The 22,730-nt window shown below is 44.3% G+C and overlaps 1 protein-coding gene across 3 annotated transcripts in view; it reads left to right on the top strand.

Annotated features, from left to right (window-relative positions):
- The window catches only part of aebp1b (AE binding protein 1b), a 136,382-nt gene that overhangs the window by 9,829 nt on the left and 103,823 nt on the right, over positions 1-22,730 (top strand). For 2 of the 3 annotated variants that reach the window (XM_059966937.1, XM_059966956.1), the window contains exon 3: positions 8,653-8,709. The exons of the other annotated variant lie outside the window; for it this stretch is intronic. In XM_059966937.1, the coding sequence (XP_059822920.1) occupies positions 8,653-8,709 (57 nt within the window). The remainder of the gene's footprint in view (positions 1-8,652; positions 8,710-22,730) is intronic. 3 annotated transcript variants of the gene reach the window in all.

Here is a 22,730-nt window from a genome sequence, read left to right on the forward strand (position 1 = left end):
ATGCAAAGGCCACTGTGGTGCACGCATTGTGCCTGTTAGTTTACCGTGCCCATCTGCAGGCCACTGGTACTCACAGAGCCCCTGCATGCTGGCAATTGCAATGAGTCTTACCACACAGAAACAGGCTCTTTGGCCCAGCTCGTCCACACTGACCAAAGGACCTTCGTGAGCTGGTCTCACCTGCCGGCACTTGATCATAAAACCATCAGGCACAGGAGGAAAATTCGGCCATTGAGTCTGCTCGGCCATTTGATCATGGCTGATATATTATCCCTCTCAACCCCATTCTCCTGCCCTCTCGTAACCTTTGACGCCGCAACTAATCAGGAACCTGTCAACCTCCTTTTTAAACGTTCTCAGTGGCTTCTTCGCAAATTCACCACCCTCTGGCTAAAGAAATTCCTCCTCACCTCTATGTCAAAGGGTTATCCTTCTATTCAAAGGCTATTCACTCCAGTCCTAGACTCTCTCACTATTGGAAACATCCTCCCCACTTACACTCTATCTACACCTTTCGTAGGTTTCAGTGAGATCCCCCCCAGCCACCCACCCACTCTTCCGATCTGTAGTGAGTACAGGCAGAGCCATCAAACGTTCCTCATACATTAACCATTTCATTCCCAGAACCATCCTTATAAATCTTTGGACCATTTGCAATGCCCTCTAAACCAGAGGTTCGTGACCTTTTTTATGCCATGGACCAGTACCATTAAGCAAGGGGTCCGTGGACCCCAGATTGGGAACCCCTGCTCCAAACCTTTCTTATGCAAATGCCCCCTCTGGTGGGTCACTGCATGTACTCACCACCCCCTGTGTGACAGAACACACCAAAGTTCCTAAGGCAGCACCTTCCAGACCCACGACCACTACCATCTGGAAGGATGAGAACAGCAGATACCTGGGAACACCCCCACTTGGAAATCCCCCCCCACCCAGGTCTCTCACCATCCTGACTTGGAAACATATCACCCTACCCTCACTGTCGCTGGGTCAAAATCATGGAATTCCCTCCCATCAGCACTGCGGGTGAACCTACACCTCAGGGACTGCAGCGGTTCAAGAAGGCAGCTTGTCACCACCTTCTCAAGGGCAACTAGGGATGGCAATAAATGTTGGCTTAGCTGGTGACACCCACGTCCCGTAAATGAATGAAACAGAATTAGCCCTTCATGTCCCCTTCAATCCTTTCCCCTCTCAGCCTAAATCTATGGCTTCTAGTTCTAGTTCCTTACTCTGAGATAAAGACCGTGACCATCCACCTTATTCACATCCTTCCTGACTTACGAAACTTCCAAAGGGTCACATCTCATCTTCTTTCACTGCAGAGCTATCCGTGCTCTCCTACAACTCAAACCCCAGCAGAGTCATCTATTATGTTTGAATGATGACTTACCGCATCACAATTCATAGGCCCACCTCTGAAATTCAAGCTCGGGTTTCTCTATAAGGAAAACGCCTTAGGCTGAAATATTTAAACTGTATAGCAGTTCAGGAAGAAAACTGCTCGGACTCTCAAAGAAAGACTCACCTGGGAGTTAAGTTGTAGAGACAGAAACAGTTAACTCTTTCAGGAAATATTGAAAATGTAACTCTGCTTCTCTTTCCTCCCACGCTGCCCTACCTAATGATTATTTGAAGCAATTGTTTTTATTTTGGATTTCCAAAATCTGTAGTATTTTGCTGTTTGGTCTATATGGTGGCCCTGTGTGGCACTCATTCTAAGGGAGAAATATTTTATTAGGAGACCAACTTGTGCAAAATCCTAGTTATGGTATGCTACAAACAGACCAAGACTTATTTCCTGTGATATTCCAACAGCTTTGTAATAAACACTAACAGAAATGCATGAATGTATCAGAACTGTCTCCTCTTCAGCTGTCTAAATTCTGCACTAGACTTACGTTTCCTGGGTGCAGAAGACCTGCCTAGCAACCCTTTGGTGACTAGTGACATCATCTCAGCCTCCAGAACCAGTAAATGACCAACCATTGACAAGAGAAAATCTGCAGGTGCTGGAAATCCAAAATGCTGGAGGGACTCAGCAGGCCAGGCAGTGTCTATGGAGAGGAATAAACCGGTGATGGTTCAGGCCGAAGCCCTTCATCTTCATCAGAGTAAGAAGATGGGAGGAGGGGGAGGGAAAAGTGGTAGGTGATAGGTGGGACCAGGTGAGGGAGAGGGTGTGAAGTAAAAAATGCTGGGAAGTTGATTGGTGAAAGAGATAAAGAGCTAGAGGAACAACACACACAAAATGCTGGTGGAACACAGCAGGCCAGGCAGCATCTATAGGGGGAAGCACTGTCGACGTTTCGGGCCGAGACCCTTCGTCCGCCAGCATTTTCTGTGTGTTGTTTTAATTTCCAGCATCTGCAGATTTCCTCGTGAAAGAGCTAGAAGAGGTGGAATCTGATAGGAAAGGGTAGAACACTGGAAGAAAGGGGAGGGCAAGGAGCACCAGAGGCAGAGAGATGGGCAGGGAAGGAAAAAGATGAGAGAGGGAAACAGGAATGGGGAACGGTGAAATCAGGTTGGAGGCTACTCAGATGGAATAAAACGTGTAGCTCCTCCAACCTGGGTGTGGCCTCATCACAGCAGCAGAGGAGGCTACTGACATATGGGAATGGGAAATGGAATTGAAAAGGATGGCCACTGGGAAATCATGCTCTTTCTGGTGGACGGAGTATCGGTGCTCAGTGAAACGGTCCCCCAATCTACATTGGGTCTCACCGACATACAGGAGGCACACCAGGAGCACCGGATGCAGTAGATAACTCCTACAGATTCCCAGGTGAAGTGTTGCCTCATCTGGAAGAACTATTTGGGGACTGAAATCATTTGCTAACACCAAGGGAAGGTTTTCGTTGAGAGAAGGTGGAAAATAATTCACCAACGTCTCTCCAAAACCACTTGCGGAGAAGGGAATGTGCTCAAACTGAAAAATCAAAGCAGCAAGTAACAAGTGGGACATCCTTAAGGAAACAGACAGAGAGCAAGTTGGAAAGGAGAGGGCATGAACAAAGTTGCATTCCGAAAAAAGAAGAATGAATAATCAAGTTATTAAAATCGTAACTTCCAGAAATGAATGGTTCAAAGTGGGGAATTATTGGCCAATTCCAAATCCAAGAAGCGTTGCTGTAGTTGTTTGTGATTAATGTCCCAGACATGTCTCCTTCTTTCTGGCACTGAACTGGAAGGCAGATAGGGAGCTTATCTGTACACTTACTCAGTGAATCATTTATCTCCTGCTGGACCTCACAGACTGCAGCGGAGAGTTGTTAAAGTTACAGCAGGAGATCACACACGAGCGATTGTGAGGTGATTTTTCTTTCTCCTTACCAACCTGCTAACTTCACGTTTCTCCATATTTGGTCACTGCCCTTTCGTTTAAGAAGTGAACCTTTCATGACCTTTGCCCTCTTTTGCATGCCACAGTCCCAAGAAATCATGGGATGGCAGAGGAGGAGAGGAGGTTTGAAGGCAGCAATCGGGGGCAGTCAGCGCATTTTGAGCGCCACCATCCCAAGGAGTTAGTGGATTGCGTAGTGAGAGAGAGAGAGAGAGAGTTTAAAGGAAGCAAGCAAGGGCAGTTGCACAGTTCCTGAGGAGATATTGGATTCCGTGTAATTAGGCACTTGGCAAGGACCATCAAAGAGAAGTTAGTTTTAAGCAGAGTGGCCGAGATGTGAGTGGACCAGTGTTCGAGTGGTGAGTTGAGGCTTCGGCTCATCAGGGCTTCCGCGAGCAGAGGCGCAAGCCGTATGTGGATTTTTTCATTGTTTATTTATCCTCTCTTTATTATTGCACAGTGGGGAAACCAGGCAGGGTAGTGGAATGCTCCTCTTGTGGGATGTGTGAAGCCAGTGACCCTGAGCAAGAAGTGCACCCAGCTGCAGCTTCTAACAGACTGTGTTAAGGAACTGGATCTGGAACTAGATGAACTCCGGATCATTCGGGACATAGGACAAACAGCGAATTATTTACACCCAAGGTGCAGGACACGGATAACTGAGTGACTGTCAGAATGAAGAAAAGGGATAGGCAGTTAGTGCAGAGTAGCTGTGGCCATTCCCCTCAACAACTGTCATACTGCTTTGGGGGGGGGGGGGCGGGATGACCTAGCAGGAAAAAGCCACAGTGGGCATGTCTCTGGCTCTGTGACTGAGGAAGGAAGGGCGGGAGAAGAGGCAAGCTGTAGTGATAGAGGATTCATTGACGAGGGGAACAGAAAGGAGGTTCTATGGATGAGAATGAGATTCCTGGATGGTTTGTTGCCTCCTGGGTGCCAGGGTCAGGGACCTCTTGAGCAAAATCAACATCATTCTTAAGTGGAAGGGTGAGCAGCCAGAAGTTGTGGTCCATGTTGGTACCAATTTACATGCATACAATCAGAAATTAGGTCCTACGATGTGAGTTCGGGGGGGGGGGGGGGCTAAGTGCTAAGTTAAATGAAGGGACCCCCAGGATTGTGATCTCAGGATTGCTACCTATGTCATGTGCGAGGGAGGGCAGAAATAAGATGATCATACAATTTAACATGTGGCTAAGGAGTTAATGCAGGAGAGAGGGCTTCAGGTTTTTGGATCATTAGGCCTTCTTTCAGGGAGTGTGGGACCTGTATGGAAAAGACGGTTTGCACCTGAACTGGAGGAGGTCTAACATCCTAGCAGGAAGGTTTGCTAGTGTGGCATCATGAAGTTTAACTAGAGTTGCAGGACGATGGGAACCAGAACTCCAGAGCAGACAGTGGAGTGGTTGTGGAGAAAGATGTTGTTAAGCCTACATACAATAGACCATGGGATTAAGGGGTCCAAATCTGTAGGGACTGTTGCGAGAAATATAAGGTTGTGATAGGAGGTGATTTTGACAGTCCACATATTGAAAAAGGACTGGATGGGATAGAGTTTGTCAAATGTGTTCAGGAAAGTTTCCTTCATCAGTATGTAGAAGCCCCAACTAGAGAGAGAGTGCGACACTAGATCACCTATTAGCCAACGAGAGGATAGGGGAACACTTGCATGAGTGAGATGTGGCTTCCTCCCAGCACACCAGATACAGCGATCAGATAGGAAGGCTTCTCGATTTACAGGATGGACTGAACTAATTCAGAAAAGGCAGTGTGTGTTTCATAATAAACTCTCAGTGGTGCTCCAATGTGGCGGTTTTGTCTTACCCTGATCCCCCGACCTTGAACACCGTACAATCAAATGTGGTTCATTCTAGTTATCTAGGGAGTTCCCCTCCATAATCCTGACCACAGTTTACATGCCACCAGCGGCCAATTATAATCAAGCAACACACAGTTCATCATAGGCCTGTTTGAAGAAAACCCTGCCCATCAGGCTATAATCAATAGCACCAGAGGTTCCAGCACACTGTTACATTGAGAGAAGGAATGCCTGCCATTCCATGCCCAGACCATATTTCAGTGAAGCCGATCACTTCACTGTCCTTCTACCTGCACACCAGCAGAGGCTAAAGGGCAAAGGTTCCAGAGATTAGAACAAGGAGGTGATCGCGGGAGAGAGAGAACCGGCTGTGGGATTGCTTCAAGCCAATGGACTGAGTTGTGCTCAAGGATTCGTCTGTGAATCTGAATGGCTGTCGCTGACTTTATTAAAACAGTTGTAAATGAGTCTGTCCCCTCAAAATCATTCAGAGTGTTCCCCAATCAGAAGCTCTGCATGAACAATGAGATCCCTAGTCAGCTGAGGGCCAGGTCAGAGGCATTCAAGTCTGGTGATGAAGAAACTTACAAGAGGTCTCCAGAAATCATCTCATGGACAACTTGAATCAATGAAGGATGCTGGACAGTTGTGGCAGGGCTTCAATACCATCACCTATAAATCAAGCAATATAGGTGACAACATTTCCAGATGAGCTCAGTGCCTTCTATGCTCACTTTGACCATCACAAACTCCCACAAACCATGACGATTCTGAGTCTCTTGAGGGTGACATGCCAGCAGCCCTCAGAGGGGTGAGCCCACAACAAGCATCCGGCCCAGAAGAGGTACCTGGCCAAGAACTAAAACCCTGTGCTGATTGGAGCACTCACTGAGATCTTTAACCTCTCACTTCAGCAGCCTGAGAAACCCACCTGCTCCACACGGGCTTCAGTTACAAGAAGAGTGTGGCGACCATCGCCCAGTGGCACTTGTATCCGTAGCGATGAAGAGTTTTGAGAGATTGCTGATGAAATATCAACTCCTGACTGAGAAGCAACTTGGATCTGCTCCACAGCAGATCCACAGCAGATGCCCTTGCACTGGCTTTTCACTCACCATGGAACATGTAGGCAGCAAAGATGCATACATCAGGATGCTCTTTATTGATTACAGCTTAGCATTCAATACCACCATCCTCTAACTATTGCCTCAATACCTCCTTGTGCATCTGGATCCTCGGTCCTCACTTGCAGACCACAGTTCAGATCGCTTTATAATTATGACTGGGTGGCTAAGCACAGTTCCAACATCATTTTCGAGTTTGCTGACTCGTAGGTCGAATCAAAGGTGGTGATGAGTCAGTATATAAAATCTGAAAATCTGGCTGAGTGGTGCCACTACAATCTCTTACTCAACATCAGCAAGGCCAAGGAGCTGATTGCTGACATCAGGAGGAGGAAACCAGAGCTCCATCAGCCAGTCCTCACTGGAGAATCAGAGGTGGAGAGGGTAGCAACTTGAAATTCCTCGGTGTTATTATTTCAGAATACTTGCTCTGGGCCCAGCACGTAAGTGAAGAAAGCATGGTAGGATCTCTACATCCTTAGGAATTTGTGAAGATTTGGCATGACTTTTAGAACTTTGACAAACTTCTGTAGATGTGTTGTAGAATTTATATTGACTGGCTGCATCATGGCCTGGTATGGAAACACCAATGCCTTTGAATGGGAAATCCTACAAAAAAGTGGTGGATACCTCCCGGTCCACAGTTCACAGGTAAAGACTTCCCCACCTTTGAGCACAGCTACACGAAATGTTGTCACAGGAAAGCAGCATCCATCATCAGTGACCCCCACCCCACCCAGGACATGCTCTCTTCTTGCTGCTGCCATCAAGAAGAAGGTACAAGAGCCTCAGGACTCACACCACCAGGTTCAGGAGCAGTTATTACCCCTCACCCTCATGCCCTTGAACCAAAGAGGATAACTTCACTCAACTTCAATTGCCCCATCATTGAAATATTCCAATTTATGCACCCACTTTCAAGGACTCTTCATCTCATGTTTATGATATTTATTGTTTACTTATCTATTATTATAACTTATTTCTTCTTGTATTTGCACAATTTGTTGTCTTTTGCACACTGGTTGAATGCTGAAGTTGGTGCAGTCTTTCATTGATTCTATTATTGTTATTATTCTATTATGGATTTATTGATTATGCCTATGAGAAAATGAACCTATATACTTTGATAATAAATTTACTTTGAACTTTAAACTCTGTGTCAAGTGGTCATAATGCCATTAGTTTCGAAGTAATTAAAGAAAAGGGTAGATCTGGTCTTCAAGATGAGGTTCTGAATTGAACAAAGGCCAATTGTGATGGTATCAGAAAGGATTTGGCAAAAGTGGATTGGGACAGGTTGTTTTCCAGCAAAGTTGTATTTGGTAAGTGGGAGGCCGTCAGAAGTGACCATTTGAGAGTACTGAGCTTGTATGTTCCTGTCAGAATAAAAGGCAAGGATAACAGGTTTAGGGAATTTTAGTTTTTTTAAGGTATGTTGAGGCCCTGGTTAAGCAAAAAGGAATTGCAGAGCAGATATAGGCAGCAGGAACACATAAGCTACTTGAGGAGTATAAGAAACGGGATGTTTTATGCTCTCCTTTAGGTCATCCAATCAGTCTTCTTCACTCCAGGGTAAACTGGCCAAGCCTATCGAATGATATAATTAAAGGCCTCCAGTTTTTATTAAATTGTCATCTCTTTCTCCTACCTTTCCGCCTCACCATGTTACACCTATCATCACCAGATTGTACTCCTTTCCCTCCCCGCACCACTTTATTCTGGCTTCTCCTCTCGTCCTTTCCGGTCCTGATGAAGGGTCTTGGCCCAAAGCGTCGACTCTTTATTTCCCTCCGTAGAGGCTGCCTGATTTGCTGAGTTCATCCAGCATTTTGTGTGTGTTGCACCAAACCACAATAAAAATATGTTTTTGAGAATGGACATCAGGCTGACAAAGGCTCCCATTTTGTCTATCGCTGCCTCATGTCCAGAGGTCAACAGAATACTATTAAACTGATTTTAATCTCATGCTAGTAGATTTTATTTTTATTTTACGCACTCTATTCCTGACAAAGAGAGAAAAAGAACAGAAGAACAGAAGAAACAGGAGCGGGAGTCGTTCATCTGTCCCTTCGAGCCTGCTCCATTATTCATTAAGATCATGGCTGATCTGACCATGGACTCATCTCCACCTACCTGCCTTTTCCTCATAGTCCTTAATTCCCCTACTATGCAAATTCAATCTAACCCTGTCTTAAATAGAACTTGGATCGGATGTAGGCTAAGGCAGTAAGGACAGGTGATTACACATTACTTCAGCACCAAACACCTTACTTTTGCATATCATATTTATATATGAATTTAATTCTGAGGGAAGAGCACAAGCTATGGATGCACTTTTAATTTTTCATTATTTCGATTACCAGAAATTCCAACTGAACCTGCAAAAGAAATTGAAGAAGGTGTCACGGAGGTGGATATATGTGAGTATATTCAGCATCAGGGAGGTAATGCTGAGGCTTTGGGAGGCATTGGTCAGACTGTGAGCAGTCTTAGGCCCCTTATCTTAATAAGGGATGTGCTGGTGTCAGAGGAAGTTCATGAGGAGGGTTCGAGGAATGAAAGGATTAATGTATGAGGAGTGGTCGATGGCTCTGGGTTTGTACTCAGTGGAGTTTAGAAAGGGGAGATTTCTTTGAAGCCTATGGAATATTGAAAGACCTGGATAAGGTGGACATGGAGATGATGTTTCCTATAGTAGGACTAGAGGGCACAGCCCAGAAGACAAGAGATGAGGATTTTTAGCCAGAGGGCGGTGAATCGATGGAATTATTTAGCCATGTGGAGGTCAAGTCATTGGGCATTTTGAAACAGAGGTTGATAGGTTCTTGATTAGTACGGGAATCTCACTGGAATAAGAGGGTCAGGAGCCAGGTTGATGGGTCAGTGCAGGAATGACACGGGAGTAAACATAAGAACATAAGAGATAGGAGCAGGAGTAGGCCAATCGGCCCCTCAAGCCTGCTCCGCCATTCAACAAGATCATGGCTGACCCAATCTTAACTCTAGTTTTCACCGAATCCCACAAGGCAACAGTGCCAACTAACAGGGCACCATGCCGCCCATTTTATTTTATTATTCATCCCGCCCAAACCCATGTGATCACCTGGGGGAAAAAAAAACGATTTGCCAATTGAGGAGAAAAAATCTGGAAAATTCCTCTCCGACCCATCCAGGCTATCGAAAACTGGCCCAGGAGGTCACATGGCTGATCTAAACCTAGCCTCATGTCCACTTACCTGCTCGCTCACCGTATCCCCTAATGCCATTTTTATCCAGGAAAATGTCTATCTCCGTTTTGAATTTATTGAGTGTAGTAGCTTCCACAGCTCTCTGGGGCAGTAAATTCCACAGCCCCACTACCCTCTGAGTGAAGAAATTTCTCCTCATCTCAGTCCTGGAATGGCATCCCCTTATTTTAAGATTATGCCCCCTAGTCCTAGTTTCACCCATCATTGGGAACATTCTCCCCGCATCCACCCGATCAAGCCCTTTCACAATCTTATATGTTTCAATAAGATCGCCTCTCATTCTTCGGAACTCCAATGAGTAGAGTCCCAATCTACTCAACCTCTCATCATACATCAACCCACCCATCCCCGGAATTAACCTAGTGAACCTTCTCTGCACTGCCTCGAGAGCCAGTATGTCCTTTCTTAAATATGGACACCAGAACTGCACGCAGTACCCCAGGTGTGGTCTCACCAATACCCGGTACAACTGCAGTAAGACCTCCCTGTTCTTATACTCCATCCCCCTAGCAATAAAAGCCAGCATTCCATTGGCCTTCTTGACCACCTGCTGCACTTGCATACTAACTTTTTGTGTTTCCTGCACCAGGACCCCCAGATCCCTTTGCACAGAAGCACTTTCCAGTTTCTCTCCATTTAGATAATAACTTGCTCTATTATTTTTCCTGCCAAAGTGCAAGACTTCACACTTGTCAATATTATATTTCATCTACCAAATGTCTCTGCCCAATCACTCAGCCTATCTATGTCCCCTTGCAGGGTTTCAATGTCCTCCGCACTCATTACACTCCCTCCCATCTTTGTGTCATCAGCAAACTTTGATACGTTGCACTTAGTCCCTTTCTCCAAATCATTAATATAGATTGTAAAGAGTTGGGGTCCCAACACCGACCCCTACGAAACACCACTAGTCACCAACTGCCAGTCTGAGAATAAACCATTTATCCCAGCTCTCTGTTTTCTGTTAGAAAGCCAATCCTCCACCCATGCCAGAATATTCTCCCCAATCCCATGATTTTTTACTTTAAGTAATAATCTTTGGTGTGGCACTTTGTCAAATGCCTTTTGGAAGTCCAAATACACCACATCCACTGGTTCCTCTTTATCTACCCTATATGTTATGTCCTCAAAGAACTCCAACAAATTTGTCAAACATGACTTCCCTTTTGTAAAGCCATGCTGACTTTGTCCTATTAAGCTATGTTTATCCAAATGCCCTGTTACTGTTTCCTTAATTATCGATTCCAACATTTTGCCAACCACAGATGTTAGGCTAACTGGCCTATAATTCTCAGCCTTCTGTCTATTGCCCTTTTTAAATAAAGGAGTTACATTAGCATTTTTCCAGTCTTCTGGGACCATTGCTAAGTCCAGCGAGTTTTGAAAAATTATCACTAATGCATCCACAATCCCAACCGCCACTTCCCTTAAGACCCTAGGATGCAAGCCATCCGGTCCAGGGGATTTATCCACCTTCAGTCCCATTAATTTATCAAGTACCATTTCCTTAGTGATTTGAATCATAGTTAGCTTCTCTCCCCCTAGAGCCCCCTGTTTATCCAGTGTTGGGATATTTTGAGTGTCCTCTACTGTAAAAACTGATACAAAATATTTGTTCAGCGTTTCCGCCATCTCCATGTCCCCTACCATTAATTTCCCGGTCTCATCTTCTAGGGGACCAACATTTTCTCTTTTTGTAACCATAAAAACTCTTACTATCTGCTTTTATGTTTTTCGCCAATTTACTTTCATAATCTATCTTCCCCTTCTTAATCAATCTTTTTGTTATTTGTTGCTGATCTTTAAAAGCTTCTCGATCTTCAATCTTCCCACTAGATTTAGCTACCTTATATAACTTTCTTTTTAGTCGTATACTTTGCTTTATTTCTTTACTTAGCCACGGATAACTATTTTTTCTTTTACACCCTTTTTTCTTCAGTGGAATATATTTTTCTTGATAGTTGTAAAATAACTCCTTAAATATACACCACTGATCAAATACCGATCTACCCTTTAATCTATTTTCCCAATCCATCTTAAGCAATTCCGCTCTCATACCATCATAGTCTCCTTTAGTTAAGCTCAGTTCGCTTGTTTGAGATCCAACCCTCTCATCCTCTAATTGAATATGGAATTCGACCATGTTATGGTCACTCGTTCCAAGGGGATCCTTTACTAGGACATTTTTTATTAGTCCCGTCTCATTACACAGGACCAGATCTAAGACTGCTTGCCCCCTTGTCGGCTCAGTAACGTATTGTTCAAGGAACCCATCCCGAATACACTCAATAAACTCTTCTTCAAGGCTGCCGTGTCTGACTTGATTAGTCCAGTCAATATGAAAGTTAAAATCCCCCATAATTATAGCTGTTCCCTTATTACAAGTCCCAACTATTTCCTGATTTATGCTCCGACCAACTGAGTCACTGTTTGGAGGCCTATAGACTACTCCCACCACTGCTTTTTTCCCTTTACTATTTCTTATTTCTACCCAAATTGTTTCGTTATCCTGATCCTTTGAGCCGATAGCATTTTGTTTTATTGCAGTGATTTCTTGCTTTATTAACATAGCCACCCCACCTCCTTTTCCTTCTTGCCTGTCTCTCCTAATTGTTGAATACCCTTGTATGTTTAATTCCCAGCCCTGGTCACCCTGCAGCCATGTTTCCGTAATTGCCACAATATCATAACCATACGTAATTATTTGTACCATCAACTCATCAATTTTATTCCTAATACTACGTGCATTCAAATAAAGGACTTTCAAATATGTTTGACACTGATTTCCTACCTTTTCTTTTTGTACAACTTTATGCTTATCTCCGTACATTCATTCCCCTCCTGACACACTGTCTTTTTATTCCTCCACTTTTACCTACATCCATTACCTTCTCCATTGTCTTTTTAATTATTTGCTCTCTAGAATCCTCCCCCCCACTAGTTAGTTTAAAGACCTCTCTGCAGCCCTAGTTATATGATTCGCCAGGACACTAACCCCAGCCCGGTTCAGGTGAAGCCCGTCCCTCCGGAACAGTTCTCTCCTGTCCCAGTACTGGTGCCAGTGTCCCAAGAAGCAAAACCCACTTCTCCCACACCAGTCTTTGAGCCACGCGTTTAACTCCCTAATTTTATTTAACCTAGCCAAATTTGCTTGTGGCTCAGGTAATAATCCAGAGATTATTACCCTTGAGGTTCTGTTTTTTCAATTTGACCCCTAGCTGCTCATATTCCTGTAACAGAACCTTCTTCCTTGTCCTATCTATGTCATTAGTACCGACGTGTACTAAGACAACTGGATCCTGGCCCTCCCACTGCAAGTTTCTCTCCAGCCCAGAAGAGATGCCCTTAACCCTGGCACCAGGCAGGCAACACAGCCTTCAGGACTCTCGCTCTCAGTTGTAGAGAACCCTATCTATCCCCCTGACTACAACATTTCTGTTGACTCCCCCCTCTGGAATGGCCCCCCCCCACTCCATGGTGCTATGGGCAGGTTGCTCCTCCTCCCCACAGTCCCCGCTCCTGCCCTCACGGGGAGTTAAAGCCTCGAATCTGTTGGACAAGAGCAAGGCCTGCATCTCCTCCAGCCCTACCTCCTGGATTCCCCTACTTTCCTCACTCATAGCCGCATCATCCTGTGCTTGACTGCAATCTACATTAGTTAATCTATTAGGTGTGGCTATCTCCTGGTACACAGAGTCCAGGTAACTCTGCCCCTCCCTGATGTGTCGCAGTGTCTGAAGCTCGGACTGCAGCTCATCAATATGAAGCTGGAGTTCCTCGAGCAACAAACACTTGCTGCAAATGTAGTCGCCGTGTCCCTCAATGGGGTCTACCGGTTCCCACATCTCGCAGCAGTAACACATCACCTGCTCCATGCTATATAGTTAATTTAACGTACTAGTATTAGTTATGCAAGAACCCTTTGCCCCAGCTAACTATCACACTATTTAACAATACTTTTAAAGCTATAAGTGTAAAAGGAAGCAGGACTATTTACCAATACTCACCAAGCAACTAGCTGTGAGAGCTCTGCAGCTCCGGTCTTCCTCGCCTCACCCGGTTCCGACGAAGCCCGTTGAGCCAAAGACCTTAGGTCTCCACTCTACTCCCGGCTCACTTCACTGCCCGCAACGACGCTGCCCGCTATATCGGGCTGTGTTCCTTTTAAGTCTCCCGCACTTCACTGCCCGACGTCGCACGCCTACGCAGTCCCGCCTCTCTCAACTCCGATGAGGGTCAGGGCCCAGGTTGATGGGTCAGTGCAGGAATGACACGGGAGTAAGAGGGTCAGGACCCAGGGTGATGGGTCAGTGCAGGAATGACACGGAAGTAAGAGGGTCAGAGCCCAGGGTGACGGGTCAGTACAGGAATGACACGGAAGTAAGAGGGTCAGGACCCAGGGTGATGGGTCAGTGCAGGAATGACACGGGAGTAAGAGGGTCAGCCATGATTCTACTGAGTGATGGAAGAGAGAGACCTACATTCATTCAGACCTACACCTGATTATGAAGGTAAGTCCTCCTCACACCTAGTGGTGCATCGGGAATGCAATGTTTCTGTAACGTTTCCTCACCATTTCTGTAATGTTCATCTGTTTTATGAGGCCAAGTTGCTAGCTTGACACTCAAGCCAACATAGATGGAAGGCATGCAAGGAGCTGGCTGGATTTGAACCCGGCACCACTCACACCAGAGCTCAGTGCAGATGCCACTGCACCACCAGCCAGCTCACCCCTTGTGAAGGAATTTTTCATTGGAGTTAGAGAAGAGGCCCCTGTCTGTCATAGATGTTTGGCAGGACCTATTTGGCTGAATGGCCTGATTTTGTGTGGTAAACAGAAAGTTAAGAGATTAAAGTTTTGGTTTAGATCTAGCAACATCCCAAAGACTACCAGTCCATCTGAAGTGTCTGAGAGGATAACCTGTTTCTCTTTCTGAATAAAACATGCCTGGAGTCTGTCATATTAATCCCCTTGGCATGACTTGGTTTGGTATAATGAATATTAATTCAAAAAACAATAGCATTCCTCTGTTTGGTGTCCGAAGACTATACCAGAGGCTGAGTCAGTAACATTCGACAGGCAACCTGACTAGGCAGAGAAATGGCAGAAATAGAGTGAACACAAGTCGAGGCTCTCGAATTAGTGATCATTAATATCTTTTAAAAAGTTTTTGATTCATTGCAATGGTTTGAAATACAAATTCTCACTTCAGAGCTACTTGCGCTAACTTCAGAGCCTCTCCTCAGATCAACAGGACAGCAAGTACAGGCAGTTCCCGTGACGGTGGTGGGAAATTTATGTTGATCAGTTTATATGACTGGTGGGCAGAATATCTGCTCAAACAGGAACGGAAAAATCAAAGCAGCCAATCACAAGTGGGAAATCCTTAAGGAAGCAGGCAGGGCTGCTCATCAGAGAGCAAGTTGGAAAGGAGAAGCCATCAGTGAGGCTGCATTCCAAAAGAAAAGTTTGAATAATCATTCTTAAAAATCATAGCTTCCAGAGACGGTCCAAAGGGGGAAATTATTCACCAATTCCAAATCCAAGAAGTGCTCCTGTAGCTGTTCTTGATTATTGTCCCAGACATGTCTCCTCCTTTTTGGCACAGAGTTAGGGCCGATAGGGAGCTTATCTGTACTCTTATTCCGAGAGTAATTTCTCTGCTGTTGGACTTTGCAACACTTAACGTTAAGAGTGCACTTAACGTTACTGAGATCAGGACATCTGCATTTAACTGCATGTGAGGTCCCGAGTATTCTGGCGTTTACCAGCAAAATTCACGCCGCCATTTTCTTTCTTGTTGACCTGCTATAATAGGAAATTGACTTTTACTTTGAATCGCCCAAAAACAAAATCACCTAGTCCCTATGAAAGGTGAGTAGATATAGAAAAAAGGGAATAATTTCAGCACCATAGGGAATGAGCAGGTATGAGAGTTTTTAAAAATTTGGTTTACCTTTCTCTTTGCCAATGTGCTAACTTCACATTTTTCCATGTTTTTGTTTCACTATGAGCAATGGACTTCTCAGAACTGCTACATCCCCCTCACTTCCCACTGCACTCTGTATTCTCGGCCAACTTTGATGCACTATACTGGAAAGTCAATCTATTTTTTCAAAAGCACTATAAATCTGAAATAAAGATAGAAAATAATGTAAGTGTTAAATCAGGCAATAACTGCACAGAGATTAAAGCAAGGGGTCTACCTGAAACAGCCATAAAATTCTGGAAAGATCTAGCATGTCAGGCTGCATCAATGGAGAAGAATAAACGGTCAACGTTTCAGGCCAAGACATCTCATCATAACAACATTTTGTGTGCACTGGTCAACATTTTCAGCATCTGCAGAATTTCTTGTGTGTACCTGAAGCATCCATTCTTTTTCTCCACAGCTACTGCCTGGTGAGAGTTTCCAATCTTTTTTTGTGTGCTTTTTTTTCCTATGTGACTGTAATAGTCAGTTTGTGTGAGTGTAGTGATCAGGTTAGGTGGCTGTAGTGAGAGGTCTGTGTGGCTGTAGTGGGCAGTCCGTGTGGCTGTAGAGGGCAGTCCGTGTGGCTGTAGTGAGCTGTTTCATGTGTTCACAGAGGTAAATCTGAAGAATTCTCTCAATGGAGGGGAGCAGAGACATTAGGGAACAGAGTCTTAAGATCAAACAACTAAATTGTGGAACACTTGGGAGGCAGGATTGGAAAAGTACTGAGAATTCCTCGCACAGTATTCTGATGAGGTTACAGCAATAGTGAGGAACAAAATCATATGGAATTTGAACAGAAGGATTAGAATTTCAAAAATCAATACAATCAGGGTTGTCGGCTCAAGTTTTGCATCTGCTGAAGAGAGGAATATCAAGGTAATGGATACTGACTGTCAAGTTATCTGAAGTCCAGACCTTTCATTATTCTGTGTAAGGTTAATATTATAATAAGACTACAACGTCACCATAGGTATGAGAGGAAAATAACTGGGTAACTAGAGCAGCTGGAATTCCGTGGAACTGCTGGCAGCTAAGGCTTCCATTCTCTTGGGGTAGGAAAATACTTTATGTCGTGGTGTCTTTGTATAGAAATGTGAATTTCCATTAGAGCAAACTGAGAGTTTTAAATCTACCCCCATTCATTTAGTTGATGTAGAAATTTCATTGCCAGTAGTAACAGCATTTAAATCATAGGTTAAGACCATAAGATATAGGAGCAGAATTAGGCCATTTGGCCCATCGAGACAGCTCTGCCATTTCAGCATGGCTGATCCAATTTTTCTTTCTGCCCCAATCTCCTGCCTTCTCCCGTATCCCTTCATGCCCTGACCAATCAAGAATCTATCAACCTCTTCCTTAAATACACATAAAGACGTGACCTCTACAGCTGCCTGTGTGGAAAAGAATTCCACAGATTCAGCACTCTGCCTAAAACTACCTTCTCATCTCCTCTAAAAGGACACCCCTCTATTCTGAGGCTGTGCCCTCTGGCCTTAGACTCTCCCACCACAGGAAACATCCTCTCCACATCCACCGTATCAACCATTTTATAGGTTTTAAAAAGGTCACCCCTCATTCTTCTAAATTCCAGTGCATACAGGCCCAGAGCCATCAAAACCTCTTCATATGCTAAGCTGTTCAAACCTGGAATGCCCTCTGAACCCTCTCCGGTTTCGGCTCATCCTTTCTGAGATAAGGGGTCTTAAACTGCTCACAACACTTCAAGTGAGGCCTCACCAGTGCTTTACAAAGCCTCAGCATTCTCAGTTTCTACATTCTTTTTTCATTCACGTGATTTATGAATCAGTTGCAAGTCCAGAATTGATTGCTCGTTCATAATTCATATTGGGAAGATAGGGGAGAGCTGCCTTCCTGAACTGAGTAGAGCAGGTGCTCCCATTGTACGGAGGATTAGGATCTGGAGGACTAGGATCTGGAGGACTAGGATCTGGAGGATTAGGATCTGGAGGACTAGGATCTGGAGGACTAGGATCTGGAGGACTAGGATCTGGAGGATTAGGATCTGGAGGATTAGGATCTGGAGGACTAGGATCTGGAGGATTAGGATCTGGAGGACTAGGATCTGGAGGACTAGGATCTGGAGGACTAGGATCTGGAGGACTAGGATCTAGAGGACTAGGATCTGGAGGACTATGATCTGGAGGATTAGGATCTGGACTAGGATCTGGAGGATTAGGATCTGGAGGACTATGATCTGGAGGATTAGGATCTGGAGGACTAGGATCTGGAGGACTAGTATCTGGAGGATTAGGATCTGGAGGACTAGGATCTGGAGGACTAGGATCTGGAGGATTAGGATCTGGAGGACTAGGATCTGGAGGACTAGGATCTGGAGGATTAGGATCTGGAGGACTAGGATCTGGAGGATTAGGATCTGGAGGACTAGGATCTGGAGGACTAGGATCTGGAGGATTAGGATCTGGAGGACTATGATCTGGAGGATTAGGATCTGGAGGACTAGGATCTGGAGGACTAGGATCTGGAGGATTAGGATCTGGAGGACTAGGATCTGGAGGACTAGGATCTGGAGGATTAGGATCTGGAGGACTAGGATCTGGAGGATTAGGATCAGGAGGATTTTGCTGAGACAGCATTAAGGTGCCTGCTGTATGCAGTTCCTGGGATTTGGACCTAATGGGAAGATGGAACTGTTATGCATTTGCAAATTTAGAAAGATTCTAGATGGTAACATTCTTTTGGGCTTGCTGTCCTTGATCCTTTTGTGTTAGGTTTGGAAAGAGCTCTTGACTAAGCCTCAATTGTGCCCAGAGTGGAGGGACTGAATGTTAAGGTGGCTCCCAACAGCAGAGAATTCAGGTAAAATACAACCAATATCCACATTATATTAGGTTTCTTCCAGGGATCTCTCAAAAATTGTTACTTAAATTGTTACTTTAATTGTCACACACAAACTACTGTGGATTTGCAGTCCAATTCCACAGTGAAAGTACTGACTAATCCCATCAATGGAATCATTGAGAAAAGAGCAGCAATGTTTCAGCTATAAAGGTGGATTTAAATAAAAGTTGGATTAAATAAGATGTATTTAATCCTTTGGATATTCAGATATTGAAAATTTATAAATTAATGCAGATGTTGTATCTAGACAGAGAGCCCACAGATAGACCTCCATCTGAATAGCACAAAGACAGGAGAATCTGCAGATGCTGGAAATCTAAGCAATGCACACAAAGTGCTGAAGAAGGGTCTCGGCCCAAAACGTTGACTGTTTACTCTTTTCTATAGATGCTGTCTGGTCTGCCGAGTTCCTCCAGCATTTTGTGTGTGTTGCTCAATCTGAGTTTCCAACAGGCAAGGAGGAAGCACTGGAGACTCAAGGGGAGAAGGAAATGGATCTGACAATAATTCACCAATAGATGCCATGTCTTAATGGACAAACTACAACAGAAAATATCAAGAAAGTGCAAATCCTGAACCAGGGTCCTGGGGTTCATCTGGGGAGCAGGGTGATTTCTTTAACTAAATTAATTAAGTATTACAAAATTCAAAAGTTCAAAGTAAATTCTTTACTTTTACAGTGGGTTCTGTGACCGCAAAGAGAAGCCAATGTGGTGTTTCCTCACAAGTGCTAGGATTCAGGATGTCTCAGAGTAGCTGCAGAAGATTCTCAAGAGGGAGGGTGAGCAGCCAGGGGTCGTGGTGCTAATTGGCACCAATGACATGGGTAGAATGGGCAAAGAGGTCCTGCTCAGCGAGTTAGAAAAGACACTGAAGAGCAGGAGCTCCAAGGTAGTAATCTCTGGGTTACTCCCAGTACCACACGCTAGACAGGGCAGCTATAGGATGACAGTACAAATGAATGAGTGGCTGAGGAATTGGTGCAGAGGACAGGGTTTCAGATTTCATTCAGATCTTCTTCTGGGGAAGGTATGACCTGCACAAAATGGACGGGTTACACCTGAACCCGAGGGGGACCAACATCCTTATGGCCAAGTTTGTTAGAGCTGTTGAGGAGGGTTTGAACTAAGTTGGCAGGGGCATGAGAACCAGACTGATGGGGCAATTATTATACAAATATTATTTGGTGCTTTTAAGTGGGTACAGAGGAGATGTCAGGGGTAAATTTTTTTACTCAAAGAGTGGTGAGTGCGTGGACTGGGCTGGCAGCAGCGGTGGTGGAGGTGGAAACAATTGCGTCTATTAAGAGGCTCCTGGATGGCTACATGGAGCTTAGAAAAACAGAGGGCTATGGGCAAAGCCCAAGTAGTTCTTAGGGACATGTTCAGCACAGCTTTGTGGGCCGAAGGGCCTGTATTGCGCTGTAGGTTTTCTATGTTTCTAAGTTAATGCAGTGTGTAGTGAGACTGTGAGGAAGGATAGGGCAATATGAGTTGAAGTGTAATATGGGGGCAAAATCAAAAAGGGTGCTGATTACAGGACTGAAGGTTCTATATTTGAATGCACACAGTTTCCTAAATAAGGTGGATGGTCTTGTAGCATGGGCAGTGATTAGTAGCCATGATGTCACGGGCTTCACTGAGACATGGCTAAAGGAAGCTCATAGCTGGGAGATTAACATTCAAGGATAAACTTTGTATCAAAAGAATAGGCAGGTAGGCAGGGGAGGTAGGGTAACTCTGTAGGCAAAAAATGAAATCAAGTCCTTAGAAAGAGATGACATAGGATCAGAAAAAGTAGAATCCTTGTGGGTAGAGTTAAGAAAATGCAAGGGTAAAAAGACCCTTATGGGACCCATCAAGCTCCTGAACAGTAGCAAAAGGATGTGCCCTATAAATTTCAACAGGAAATAGAAAAGGCAGGAAATAAGGGCAATGTTATGATAGTCATGGGGGATCTCAATAGGCGAGTAGATTGGGAAAATTAGGTCGGTGCTGCATCCCGAGAGAGCATTTGTAGAATACATATGAGATGGCTTTTTAGAACAGCTTGTGGTTGAGCCCACTCTGGGAAAGGCAATTGTGTAATGAATCAGATTTGATTGGGGAGCTTAAGGTAAAGAAACCCTTGAGAGGCAGTGATCATAATATGTTAGAAATCACTCCACATTTTGAGAGGGAGAAGATAAAATCAGATGTATCAATATTACAGTGGATTAAAGGGAATTACAGAGGCATGACAGAGGAACTTCTAACATTGATTGAAAGGAAACAGTAGCAGGGATGATGCCAGAATAATAATGGCTGGAGTATCTAAGGGAATTCAGAAGGCATAAGATAGATGCATCCAAAGATGAAGAAGTGTTCTAAAGGGAGGATGAGGCAACTGTGGCTGACAAGACAGCATGAAAGCCAAAAAGAGGGCATATAACATAGCAAAAATTAGTGGGAAGCTAGAGAATTGGAATGATTTAAAAATCAATAGAAGGCAATTAAAAAAATTAAGAGAAAAGTTGAAATATGAAGTTTAGCTAGCCAATAATATCAAAGAGGATGCCAAAAGCTTATTCAGATACAATATATAAAAAGTAAAAGAAAGCAAAAGTAGATATTGGACTGCTGGAAAATGACACTGGAGAGGTAGTAATGTGGGATAAGGAAATGGCAGGTGAACTGAATAAGTATTTTGCATCAGTCTTCACTGTGGAAGACACTAGCAGTATGCTAGAAATTTGAGGTAAGGGCAAAAGTGAGTGTAGTTGCTCTTACTAAGGAAAAAGGTGCTTGGAAAGCTAAAAGTCTGAAGGTAAATAGGTCACCTGCACCAGATGTTCTACAACCTTAGGGTTCTGAAAGTGGTAACTGAAGAGATTGTGGAGGCATTAGTAATGATCTTTCAAGAATCACTAGATTCTGGAATGGTTCCAGAGAACTGGAAAATTCCAAATGTCACTCCGCTTTTTAAGAAAGGAGGGAGGTAGAAGAAAGAAAATGATAGGCCATTTAGCCTGTCTTCAGTGATTGGGAAGGTGTTGAAGTCCATTATTAAGGATGTGATTTCGGGGTACTTGGAGGTGCATGATTAAGTAAGCCAAAGTCAGCATAGTTTCCTTCAAGGAAAATCTTGTCTGACAAATATTCTGGAATTCTTTGAGGAAATAACAGGCAGGATAGACTAAGGAGAGTCTTTGGATGTTGTTTACTTGGATTTTCAAGAAGGCCTTTGACAAGGTGCTACACATGGCGCTGTTGCATAAATTAAGAGCCCATTGTAGTACAGGAGAGATGAATAGAAGATTGGCTGACTAGAAGGAGGCAAAGAGCGGGAATAAAGGTGGCCTATTCTGGTTAGCTGCCGATAACAAGTGGTGTTTTGCAGGGGTTGGTGTGGGGACTGCTTCTTTCCACATTATATGTCAATGATTTGGATGACAGAATTGATGGCTCTGTGGCCATGTTTGCAGACCATTGTACAAAGATAGGTGGTGGATCAGGTGGTGCTGAGGAAGCAGGGAGCCTGCAGAAGGACTTGGACAGATTGTGGAGAGTGGGCAAAGTAGCAGCAGATGGAATATGGTGCAGGGAAGTATACAATCATGCACTTTGGTAGAAGGAATAAAGGCATAGACTACTTTCTAAACAGGGAGATAATTCAAAAATCAGAGGTGAAAAAAGGGAGTTGGAAGTCCTTACACATTCCTTAAAGGTTAGCCTTCAAGCTGAGTTGGTGGTAGGAAGGAAAATGCAATGCTAGCTTTATTTTCAAGAGGACCGGAATATAAGAGCAAGGATTTAAAGCTAAGGCTTTGGTCAAACCGCACTTGGACTACTTTAATCAGTTTTGGGTCCCTTATCTAAGAAAAGATAAGCTGCCATTGGGGAAAGTCGAAGGAGGTTCTTGAGAATGATTACAGGAGTGAGAGGGGTACATACGAGGGGTGTTAGATGGCTTTGAGCATGCACTGGATAGAATTGAGAATAACGAAGGGGATCTCATTGAAACCTATAAAAAATTGAAAGGTCTAGATAGGGAGGATATTTTCTATTGTGGGTGAGAGTTGGACCAGAGGGTACAGCCTCAGAATAGAGGGATGCCCACAGAGACATGAAGGTCTTTTTTTTAGCCAGGGGTGCTAAATCTGTGGAATTCATTGCCAAGGATGGCTGCGGAGGCCAAGTCATTGAGTGTATTTAAAGTGGAGATTGATACATTCTTAGTTAGTCAGGGCATCAAAATTTACAGGAGAAGGCAGAAGAATGAAGATCAGAGTGATAATAAATCAGCCAAGATGGAATGGGGAAGCAGACTTGATGGGCTGAGTGGCCTAATTCTGCT

This window comes from Hypanus sabinus, chromosome 1, assembly GCF_030144855.1.
Source record: "Hypanus sabinus isolate sHypSab1 chromosome 1, sHypSab1.hap1, whole genome shotgun sequence".
NCBI classification, from domain to species: domain Eukaryota; kingdom Metazoa; phylum Chordata; class Chondrichthyes; order Myliobatiformes; family Dasyatidae; genus Hypanus; species Hypanus sabinus.